Raw genomic sequence first — 12,249 nt, 5'->3', positions numbered from 1 at the left:
GGGTGCAAGGGAAGAAACCCTGTCTGGGCTCTCACACCCAGGAGGAAGGACTGGCCACTGGGACAGTGGGCGGTGGGGCTGCAGAGGTGACTACTGGGGCCTCCCAGGCTGTCAGAGCTGGTGAACAGGATGCTGTTGGCCCGAGATGCAGGATACCTCTGGGGTTCTCACTGCCACTGTGCGTGGGCACACCCCCAGCACAGGGACCCCGACAGAGGCAGAGAGGTCATTCAGTAATCACCTTCCCGATGATGCTTCCAACTTCCTGGAGGAAAAAATCACAGAAAGGTGACGTCATACAGCAGAAGGACCAAACACTGTCTGTTGTGAGTAAGGAAGGGGAGCTAGCTGGTCAGGAGGGGTATGCAGGCAGGCCCTGCAGCTGCAGGCTGCCTCCGTGCCCACCTGCCATGGCCGACCCCCGCCTCTGACCGACAGCCGAGCAAAGGAGAACGGCCAGCTGCTTTCCAGCTAAACAAGGACACAGGAGCCAGCCTGGAGGGGCCCCCATTGGCCACGTCAGGAACAAAACGAGCATCAAAATGAGTAACGACACAATGGGAATAAAATGGATAAAACAGCAAACACTGAGTCCACAGACACGAATGCATGCACTGAAAGCTTGGTGACAAATGGAACATCTACACAGCGTCTAAGCACCCCGGCAATGACCATCTAGTAACCCTGGGGGACAGCAGCTCTGGGTGGAGACAACTAGAAGATCAACTAGGTGATTGGTAATGGGACACCCTGATATTTGGGCCACCTGTAGGAAAGCTTTTGTGACTTTTCCTGCCCACGGTGAGGAAGTATCAGAAAAAGCCAACACAACGAACATTCTAAAAAAGAACTGGTCAGAAACTTTCAAAGGTGGAAGGCAAAGGAAGACCAGAGCAAGTCGTCCAGGGTCAAGGGGACTAAACATGTGACAAGGACATGGAATGTGAGCCCACCCTGAGTAACCTGTTAGGAAGGACAGTGCTGGGAGGACAGGCGACTGAGGCTGGGGTGCGGTCAGGAGACCGCAACGGATCTCCGTCAGTGTCCTGACTTGGTGATGTGGAACACCAAGCATGTGGGAAATACACCGAGGTCCCTCGGTGCGCGTGGGAAATACACTCTGAGGTACCTGGGTGCGTGTGGGAAATACACTCTGAGGTACCTCGGAGCGCGTGGGAAATACACTCTGAGGTACTCGGTGATAGGGTATCAGTTCGGTCACTTAGTCTCGAAGGTTCTGGGAGAAATGTTTAGGCTGCATTGCACCTGAGCTTGCTTAGAGTTTTAGGAAACGATATACAATATGAGGGCCCTAGGAGCGGCCATGTCCTGCCTCCCTCCTCCCAGTGACAAAGGCAGGGCTTCAGCTTCTGTACCTTTCCATGCATCAGCAGGCGGATTGTCAGGGTCACATTCAGGCCACCTTCCGAGACCTTGGACTCCATCTTCCTCCCAAAATGCAGTTGGGGGTGGTGGCTTAAGGTGCTGAGGATGCCGTGAGGAAGGACAGATGGGGCCCAGAAGGCGTCACCTGCAAAGAGAAGGCATAGCTGCTGCTGACAGGAACACCAACACACGGGGACGTCCTGGATTCTGGGGGAGTGGAGGCTGCTGGCGAGGTGAGGCAGGGGCTCAGGGAGAGGCTAGTGCATGAGTGGAGCAACCTGCGGGGCAGGGGAAAGCCTGGCAGGTCATCCAGCTCTCTGCCTCAGCTCCCGCTTCTGTAAGTAGGGGAACAGGGAATGCTCTCGCAGCTGCTGGAGAGGAAGGTCACCCAGTGGGTAAGCCCAGGCTTCGTGCACGTCCAGCGTGCCTGCTGTGCTATGAGGTCAGTCCCTCCCATTCTCTCCCGCCATGAGTCCCGCACCCTGAAAATCAAGGCCATTTCAGCTGCTGGCATGCCCGTTTCGTTGCTGACATTCCCTGGCAATCTTCACTGCTAAGGGGACTTAGTCTCTATCAACAAAACTGCCGCCGCGCTGAGCTGAGCGTCCCCTCCCCGTCAGGAGCTTCCCTCACATACCCACATCACTGGTGTGTGGGGCAGACTTGCTGCAGGTCCAGTGCTCAGTCTACCAGGCAAAACGCTGGCCCTGCTGTGAGACACAAGCCCAGACTGAGGCAGGCAGTGAGCTCAAGCATGGGGACCAGTGCCACGTGGCCCGGGTACACGCTGGTGGCTCAGGTCCACGGCACTTGGCCTCAACAGGGGGAGGGTGGAGGACAGAGTCCGAGCCCCCACCCAGGTCTGCCAAAGTCCCTTCTCAGGAGGATCCAGGGCCTCCTTGGGGCTAGATTCCAAGGCACAGGTCACCCCTGCAGCGGAGCATGGGGCAGCCTCACACGACAGGCGCCAGTGAGGCCACGGGAAGGCCGAGTGCACAGTGAGGGGAGGGGACTCTCAGACCAGCCAAGGAGACATCTAGGAGAACTGCCAGATATGGGGGGTGGCCAGGGGTGTACCAGACCTTGACTCTAGGACTGGGAGGCGCTATTTCACTCTACGGGTCACAGGGGTCACAAGGGAGTGCGTGTTTGTGTGGCCTTTCTGGGAGCGCAAGTAGGCAGTCTCCGGGAGCCCCCTTGTGCCGTGCACAAATGGGGGGCGGGACATGGCGGGGAGCGGGGTATGTGTATTGGGATGTTACAGGGCTGCGGGTCCGCAGAGAGTAGAGAGGAGGGGGCACAAGGGCACAAGCGGACCCCATGGGAGGAGGGCACCCACCAGTCTGGAGAGGGCGGGGAGTGGGGCCACCAGGGTCTGACAGCGGAGTGTCTTTGTTAGACAGAAAGGCAAGACAGGCCTGGCTGGAGGCAGGTTCCAGGTGACCTGGGGGCCCAGGGGTTCCACGAGAGGCCTCCGGGAGTCGCCACCTGCCCAGGTGCACCCAAGAGTGTGCGGAGCTGCTGGGACAATGAGGGACGAGGCCTTGCGAGCCGGGAGAGGACCCACGGGCCGGCACTGTAACAGCCGCCCGCACACCAGCCCACACTCAGTCCCTTCACTAATGAGTGACAATGTCACAGTGCCAGCGTGGCTGCCTAAGTCGTCAGGAACAAAGGTCCTATGGAAGCTGCGTGTGCCCCCATGAACCCCCAGGCTGTCTGTCCACTGGCCCTGTGACGCGCCCTGCAAAGGTGAGAGGCTGTGTCTGTACACAGGAGACGACAGGTTAGAAAAGCAACCTTCTCCTTTAACTTACAGGTTTTGGGGGCAAAAAACTGGTTTTCTTATCAAGATATTTCTGCTGAAAAACATGCTAAAAGGAAACTAAAGCAGAATCAAAGTGCATCCCATCACCTGTGTGACGTTTGGGGACACCTACACAGGACCAGGATAGGTGACTCCTGACATGGGCAAAATGACAGCTACCACTGCGTTTCTGCAATAATCACTCGCATTTATAAAAGTATTTATGGTAAGTTCAACACAAACTATTAGTTCTAGTTATTCAAAATACAACGACACATGTGAGTAACAAGCATTCTAGCACGAAGGCACAGTACCCAGCAAATGGAGGTTTAAAGATTGCCCTTGTATCCTCATGTTCTCAGCCCAGTACGGTAGCCACTAGCCAAAGGGGCCAGTTACATCTAAAGCAAAAATGTCACTTGTCACACGGAAGTGTTGAGTAAACAGCCTCAGGGGGCTGGTGGCCTATGGAGGAGCACAGGCAGAGAGCATCTGTCACCCAGAGGGCCCGGAGGAAGGGCCCAGACTGACAGGTGGCCCAGGGAGCGGGTCTCCCTCCCACCGCAGTAAAGCTGAGCCCCGCTATCAGCACCAAGGAACTGGATCACATGGGGGTGGGGGGCATCTCCTCTAAGTCGGGGGACGGCAGGGCCCCGTGGCCAGCTGTTATGTAAGCGTGTCCAGCTGCGTGGAAAAAGTGGGTCAGCGAGTGCCCTCAGTCACACAGGCCAGCACCTTCCTTCACCCCGGTCCAGCGTGAGCACCCAGAGCCCTCTGCAGGGCGGCGGGAACAAGCAGTCCTCGGTAGGGGTTAGTCACCCTTGACCCTGAAGAACCCTCAGTCTGTGAGTGGCACTGGGCAGGTGGCTCCCCCAGGATCGTGGGCTCTCAGCAGGCGTGGGTCGTCCTCTGGCAGTCCCACCAGGCCCCAGGACAGCCCCTCATCCCAGGGAACCCCTGGCGTACCTGGGCCTCGCCCCCACCTCAGGGGCAGCGGCTGCCCGGGATGCATGGGGATTCAGCTGCTGGACTCCCGTGGTCACAATCACCCACAAGAAGTCAGAGGGGTCCCAGAAACGGGCCGATCTCTCTCACCTCCTTCTGTTCTCTTTAGTGCTGGAGACGTATTATATTTTCAATTCATTAATTGAGAGAAGAGAGAGAAGGGGGCGAGACGCAGGCCTGGTCTTCCTACAGGTCCTGGCAGGGGCCTCCCTTCTTGCCCGCCCAGGCTGCAGTTTAAATGCCGCTTTGTGCTGACCAAATCCACGGACACTCCTCAGCCCCGGAGACCCCCACAGACTGCCTCCCACCGCCACCCCGGTCTCTAACAGAAACCCACAGGCCCCACATGCGACCCGTGGAACTCCTGCCCCACGTGTCTCCCCAGTGACCCCTCTGTCTGCCACCCAAGTGTTTAGGCCCACACCCCTCTCCTCTGCCCCCATCCCACCCATTCGTAGATCCTGCTGCATGGACGCAGGGTTTAAAGTTGCGCCCTTTTCTAGTGTCTTCAGGAAGAAGCCGATGGCATCCATTTCAAACCTTACCTCTTGCCTAATATAGGAGTTCCGTTCTGTGCATTTCTACGTATGGTCTTGGCTGCATCCAATTTGGTGTTTGTGCTTTTATTCACTCATTTCAAAATGCTTTCAGATTTCCCTTTTGATTTCTTCTTTGATTCATGGGCTACTTCAAAGTGTGTTTAAATTTATGGAGAGCTGCTGAAAGAGCAGAATGGGGTCCATCTTGGTGAGTGTGATGCTTTGTGAGGGTGGAATGTTCCACAAGCATCCGCGAGAGCATGCTGGAGGGCTGTGCTGTCCGAGCCTCCCGCAGCCCTGGGGTCCTGGGAGGGCCTGCCCACTTACTCTGTGGAACACAGGCAGGACGCTGAAATCTCAGACCGTCACTGTGGCCATTTCTCCTGCAACTCTACCAGCTTTTGCTTCGTGTATCTTGAAGCTGTTCTTGGCCTCGGAACATCTGGCACTGCTGTGATCTGTCGGTGCACGACTCCTTTTCACTATGAAAGATCAGTCTTCACCTCTGGTAATTCCCTTGGTTCTGAAAGTCACTTTATTACTACAGCAACCCGTTTTCTTCTGGTTAGTGGCAGCATGGTGTATCTCCTTCCACCTTTTACTTTATTTGTGCCTGTGTAGTTAAAGTGAGTTTCCTGTAGGCAGCCTACAGTTGGGCCTGCTTTCCTTTTATCTTATTTGACAATCTCTGGTTTTTAAGTGGCTGTTTTGACCATTTACAGTGGTTGCCGAGATGGCTGAGTTTCAATTTATCGTTCTAGTTTCTGTATTCACCATCTGTTCTTTGTCCCCATTTCTATGGGTTTTTCTCTGCCATCTTTTGTAATAACTGCATCATATTATGATGCCACGTGACTGTCTCTGTCCACTTACTAGTTGTAACTCTTTGTTTCATCATCACAGTGGTTGCTTTCAGGTTGAACTTACTACAGTGCAATGTCCAGTGGTCTCTGCCACTTCACAAAGTACAGGAGCCACTCAGCAGTCGGCCTCTGCTTCCGCGCTCAGCCTGAGCTGTCACTGTCACACGTGTAAGTCCTACCTGTTATAAGCCCTTTAACACATTACCATTTTTCACTTAAACAGTTGATTATCTTTTAAAGGGATTTAGTTAATAAGAAAATGTCTCATTCTTATCATGCAGCTTTTCACTCCTCTGTGGAGATTCAAATTACCTGCTGTAATTTTTCTTCTACCTGAAGAATGTCCCTTAATATTTTTGGTAGTGCAAGTTTTCTGGTGATGAATTCTCTCAGCTTTTGATTGTCTGAAGAGCCTGTCCTTTCTCTGCGGTTGTGAGGCTACCTCGGTGGGTAGTGAATTCTAGGTCGACGGTCCTGGAAAGATTCTGTCCTCACCCCTCACTCATCTTGTTTCCAACGAGAAGTCCCCTCCAGTCTCACCCTGGTCTGCCATAGGTCGTGTGCCTTTCGCTACCATATTTAAAGGTTTTTCTCTTCATCACTGGCTTTGCCTTTGCTCAGTCTAATTGTGATGTACCATCCCGTAGTTTCTTGGATATGTGACCTTAGAGTTATTATCGATTCTGGAAAATTGTGGCTATTATGGCATAGCCCCTCCCCGCCCTCTGTAAATGTGGCATGCCAAACACCAGGACCAGAGTTGGGTGCCAAACACCAGGACCAGAGACTGCGCCCTTCCTCCAGGAACCCATAAATGCATGGAGGCGACTGGTAATTAGTGACTTTGTTAATTCACCAAGCATATCCTTGGCAATTAGTAAGCTGTACGCAGTGTGCTGTCCTACAAAGACTGACAAACAGGATGGCCTTGTCCACAGATCAACTATGGTAACAGTGACAGCCAGAGCAGCAGGAGGACGGCCCACAGCGCAGGGCTCACATGGGGGACGCCCTGCCCCATGTGGAGCCTCTGGGATGAGGCTCAGGCAACTGCACCTGGGGCTATGAGGGCTCCTGGGGAAGCTCTAGGAAGGCCTGTCACCCGCCTCCCAGAACCGCTTCCAGGACAGCAGCCACACAGGTACCCTGTCCTCGGAGGGTGGTGCAACTGAATGATTCAAGTCTGGGAGGGGAGGCCCTGCCCAGTGCTCCCCGGTACCCTGGAGCTCACCTGGTGGCCTGGGGCTCACCTGGTATCCCGGGGCTCACCTGGTGGCCCGGGGCTCACCTGGCCATCCTGTGACAGAGCAGGGAGGCCTAGGCATTGGAGTCACCTGGATGGGGTGTGTGCCCCTTACGGCCTCATCCAGGAGACCCAGGTGGCCCTAGAAACTGCATTTTGAGCTTGTCCAGATTCCTCCTGGGTGAAGCCACACTGGGGAACCTCTGGCCCTAATTCCCATCCAGTTTTTTCCCGCCTCTATCCATCAGGAATCCCAGTAGGCTGCCAGTGACAGGAACCCACGACCACAGAACCCACTGACCGGGTGCTCAGGGCCTGCTTTTGTCCTGTGAAAGAAATCGGGAGGGGCAGTGGGCTGGGGAAAAAGGGAGGGCTTGCACACTTTGGGAGGTGATGGGGTGAGAAGTGGGGGACAGGGAGACTCATGACCACATGGTGTAGAGCAGAGCGGAGGTTGGAGGGTTTACGATGGAACACCAGTCAGCCATAAAATAGGACAAATTATTGATGCACTCAACAATCGGGGTAGTCTCCAGGGAATCGGCTAAGTGACAAAAGCCAGTCCCCAAGACTTAACACACGGTATGGCCATTGTGTGACATTGTTGAAATGTGAAAATGACAGAAACGGAAGACAGGTTAGTGGCTGCCAGGGGTTGGGAGGGGCAGGGACAGGAGGGAAATGCCTGTGGCTATGAAAGGGCAGCACTGGGACCTCATGGGGATGGAATGTTCTGGATCTTGTTGGTATCAGGGTCAACATCCTGGTCGTTTTCTAAATGTCACCATTGAGGGAAACGAGGTGCATGGAATGTACTGTTTTTCCAAATGCATGTGAACCTACAGTTACCGAAATACAAAATTTTATTTTAAAAAAGCAGCCACTCACTACAAACCTGAGATTGTACCAGACAACTCGCAATTCACGAGAGAGTAAAGGAGCCAAATATTTCTTCTGATAATTCAAAAACAAAATAACCATCCTCACACTGTACGAAGATGTGGAAATTACTTAAACATTCAAGTCAGAGAGCCCGCATCAGCTGCCCCTCCGAGGGAAAGCACTGTGACCAGGTTCTTACTTTGATGCTGCCAGAGGCCCACGCCTGCCCTCACCCACTCGCACTCACCCACTCGTACATGCGCACACCCACTCACTCAGCCCCGCCCTCACTCACCCACTCACACGTGCACACTCACAGTCTCACACATGGGTGTTTCCCGGCACCTCTTTAGGTTGGATGGGTGGGGGACCTGCGGCAGGCGTGTCCCTTGAGAACCTCTAGTAACAACTTGGCCTCAGCCTGTCCCAGGGAGACATAGGTCAGTTGGGGGCCCAGCAGTACAGGGCATGGCCTCTGTGCAGGTCTGGCCAGGGGACTCCGTGTGCTGTCGGCCGTTCTGCACAGGCAGGGCCTGTGCGTGTGGATGGAGTGTTAGGGGACACACAAGGGTACCCACAACTCTTAAGAACCACGCAGGCCGACGTCACCTCGCCCCAGTCTGTGGTGGGAATGTGGCGGTGCCTCCTAACTTCCCAAACAGGAAAACAGGGCTCGCAGCCCCACCGTAGGAGCTGAGCCCCAGGCCCACGGGAGACGCTGAGACTCTGCAGCTGTTCTTTCCAGAGCAGACAGAGCAGCGCTGTGTGGTGCGCGCTGGGCCTGGACACAGTGCTCAGAGGACACGGCCTCCCAACAGCCACACTCTGTGGCCCTGGCTCGCTTTGGACACGTCGGAGGTACGTCTTGCTTCCCATCACCAGTGACCTTTCGAACTTCAAATCGAGCTATTCTTCCCTTGCTAAAACCCTCCGGCATCTCTCCATGGCCTAAGCAATTCAACCAGCCTTCCCCACACGCTGCCCCCACCACCTGCTCTTCCAAACCCCATGTGGTCCCACTGGCCTCCCTCCCTGGGACAGGCAGCGTTCTCCAGCTCTACCTGTACCCCGGAACTGCCAGCGCCTCCTCCTCCTGGGCCCTGTTCTCCCCACAGCCCTGACCCTGCCGCACTGTAGGCAGAGGACCAGCTTAGTGCCTTCATTCAACACTGAAACCCCAGTTTGGAGCTCAGGAGGGCAGTCCAAACTCAGTATGGCTGTAAAGACTGCGTGAGCACCTACACTGAGCACGGCCGCACCTCCATTCCCACAGCCACTGTGGACCAGAACCCAGCGATTTCCAGACTCGGACACTCAGGTGACACCCAAGATGACATTGCATTGCTCCCAGTCCACTCGTCTCCTCACTCATCGCTCAGTCACTGAGGGTGGGCTGGGGGCCTGCTGTGTACTGGGGTGAGAGGGGAATCCCTGCGGGACAGAAGGCCCAGCTAGCCAGGCAGAGCCAGAGACACAGGCAGGGCAGGGACAAGGGGACCTGTTCCCACCTCCAAGCGGGAGGCCGTCCCTCCATCCCCTCCCCTCTCCCTCCCAGCTCAGTCTGATTTGCAAGCTCACCAGTTCCCAGCAGAGGGCGTGGGAGACACTCAAAGAGGAACAGGTCCGTTTTTTCTCTACACTTCTGAGACTACTTCTGTTTAGTTTGCTCGTTTGGTCGGTTCTTTAGAGTCCACATATAAGTGAAATCATGTGGTATTTGTCTTTCTCCGACTGACTTATTTCACTTTGTGAGGGGTATAAATGTCTATTACATAGCTTTGTACACCTAAACCAAAAAGAAAAAAAAAAGAAACACATCTTGTTTGCCAGTTAAAGGGTGCAGGAAAACATCGAGAAAAAAAGAACCGAATCCCGCCTCATAAAGCAAAACAAACGACTGCCACTCTCTCTGAGTTCTCGAAATTTGGGACTGTTTTCCTGTCTTTATTTGAGCTGGTCCAACGAGAAAGGGCTTGGTTCTGTTTTCAGTTTCTAGTTTCTGGTCTTATTTTACTAGTACCTCACCTCTGCTTGCTCTTTCTACTCCTTTTCTTTTTGTTCCTTATGGTGGAAGCCTAGATTATTGTTTGAAGATCTTCTCTGTTAGATTCTAGCATTTCATGTATAAATTTCACTAGAGGCATTGATTTACTTGTATCTTACAGATTTATAAGTGTGAGCTCAAACAGTTCATTTCCTTTGATACCCCCTCTTTGACCAGCACCTGATTTAGAGGCGTGTGTTTTGATTTGCAAGTATTTGGACAATTTCCAGTTATCTTTGGTTACTGATTTCTAGTTTACTTCCACACTGGACAGAAATAGGCGTTTTATGATGTCAGCTGTTTTGACTTCATGAGGCATTTAGTTTCTTGCACAGACCATGGCCTCCCGCGGTGAACAGCCTGTGCACACGAGGGCCTTTCTGCTGTGAGGTTAGCATCCTAAAGGACCCAGTCGGGGGCTGTGCTCCTCATCACTTCTCATCCTGCTGATTCTCCGTCTTCTTGTTCCATCAGTGACCGAGCGAGGGGAGCTGGAACCTGTGAGTTCATCCTTTCCTTCTTTCCCTCTGTCCGATTTTGTTTCACGTATTTCAAAGCTGTTATTTGATAGATACACGTACATTTGAGCTGAAACGTCTTCCTGGTGAACTGATCATTTTGGATGCATGCAGTGTCCTTCCTTATCCCTGGTCAATTTCCTCGTCCTGAGCCTACGTCATCTGACATTCAAGTAGTCACTCAGGTTTGCTCTGGACTAGTGTTCACATGATGTATCTTTTTCTGTCCTTTCACTTTTAACCAGCTAATAGCACTGGCTTTCAGGGTGGTGTCTGGCTGACTACACATAGATTGACCTTGCTTTTTTAATCCAGTCTGATAATCTCTCACTTTGAATCGGTCTGTTTACACAATTTACTTTTCTTATATTCTCAGATTTAATAATTGATTCTAATGTATGGTGCATATAGGTGTGTGTGCAATTTTGCAGTAACTGTAGACCCCTGAGTACTTGTGAAAACCATGCTGTTTCTGTGTACGCTTGACACGCTCGCTGTGGGACGTGATCAGCACCAGTGACTGACGTAGGCGGTACACTGTTAACAGCACCAGTTCTCTATGCGTCTTCGTTTGTTTATCACCTGTATAGCTTTCTGGAACCACCAGCACCAGCAGGATCACCGTGAAGAGCAGCCCATGTAGTCACTCACTGTCCCCAACCTGAATGCCAGGCAACCACTGATTTGTTCTGCATCACTGCACTTTTGTCAATTCAAGAACTTTACATAAATCTAATCAAATACATGGGATTTTTTTTCTTTAAAGTTTATTGGGGTGACAATTGTTAGTAAATTTACATAGATTTCGGGTGTACAATTCTGTATTACATCGTCTATAAATCCCATTGTGTGTTCACCACCCAGAGTCAGTTCTCCTTCCATCACCATGTATTTGATCCCCCTTACCCTCATCTCCCACCCCTCACCCCCTTACCCTCTGGTAACCACTAAACTATTGTCTGTGTCTATGAGTTTTTGTTTCTCATTTGTTTGTCTTGTTCTTTTGTTGTTTTTGGTTTATATACCACATGTCAGTGAAATCATACGGTTCTCTGCTTTTTCTGTCTGACTTATTTCGTTTAGCATTATACTCTCAAGATCCATCCATGTTGTCACAAATGTTCCTATATCATCTTTTCTTACCGCCAAATAGTATTCCATTGTGTATATGTACCACAACTTCTTGATCCATTCATCTATCGAACGACATTTTGGTTGTTTCCATGTTTTGGCCACTGTAAACAAAGCTGCAATGAACACTGGAGCACACGTGTCTTTATGTATAAATGTTTTCAGATATTTTGGGTAGATACCCAGGAGAGGGATTGCTGGGTCATATGGTAATTCTATTTGTAATTTTTTGAGGAACCTCCACACTGCCTTCCATAGCGGCTGCACCAGTCTGCATTCCCACCAACAGTGTATGAGGGTTCCTTTTTCTCCACAGCCTCTCCAACACTTGTTACTATTTGTTTTGTTGATGACAGCCATTCTGATTGGGGTGAGGTGATATCTCATTGTGGTTTTATTTGCATTTCTCTGATGATTAGTGATGTTGAGCATTTTTTCATACGTCTATTTGCCATTTGTATGTCCTCTCTGGAGAAATGTCTCTTCAGGTCCTCTGCCCATTTTTCAATTGGGATGTGTGTGTTTTTGTTGTTGATTTGTATGAGTTCCTTGTATATTTTGGATATCAGCCCCTTATCGGAGGCACTGTTCGCAGAAATCTTCTCCCATTCAGTTGGTTGCCTCTTCATTTTGTCGATGGTTTCTTCTGCTGGGCAGAAGTTTTTAAGTTTGATATAGTCCCATTCACTTATTTTAGCTTTTACTTCCCTTGCCCTTGGAGTCAAATTCATAAAATGCTCTTTGAACCCAAAGTCCATAAGTTTAGTACCTATGTTTTCTACCTATGTTTTCTTCTATGAAGCCTGTTGTTTCAGGTCTTATGCTTAAGTC

The 12,249-nt window shown here is 51.7% G+C and overlaps 1 protein-coding gene across 27 annotated transcripts in view; it reads right to left on the bottom strand.

Annotated features, from left to right (window-relative positions):
• PCBP3 (poly(rC) binding protein 3) overlaps positions 1–12,249 on the bottom strand; it is a 182,174-nt gene that overhangs the window by 28,958 nt on the left and 140,967 nt on the right. For 23 of the 27 annotated variants that reach the window (XM_081066096.1, XM_081066104.1, XM_081066091.1 and 20 more), the window contains exons 3-4: positions 1,377–1,531; positions 242–265 (exon numbers count right to left, since the gene is read on the bottom strand). In XM_081066096.1, the coding sequence (XP_080922222.1) occupies positions 242–265; positions 1,377–1,531 (179 nt within the window). Of the gene's footprint in view, positions 1–156; positions 266–1,376; positions 1,532–2,023; positions 2,097–9,303; positions 9,365–12,249 lie in introns of those variants that run through there. The other 4 variants (XM_081066108.1, XM_081066106.1, XM_081066114.1 and 1 more) reach the window with 3 other exon arrangements.

The sequence above is a fragment of the Rhinolophus hipposideros genome (assembly GCF_964194185.1).
Source record: "Rhinolophus hipposideros genome assembly, chromosome: 2".
Taxonomy (NCBI): domain Eukaryota; kingdom Metazoa; phylum Chordata; class Mammalia; order Chiroptera; family Rhinolophidae; genus Rhinolophus; species Rhinolophus hipposideros.
The sequence above is the reverse complement of the archived record's forward strand: the minus strand, read 5'-3'. Positions and strand labels throughout refer to the sequence as shown.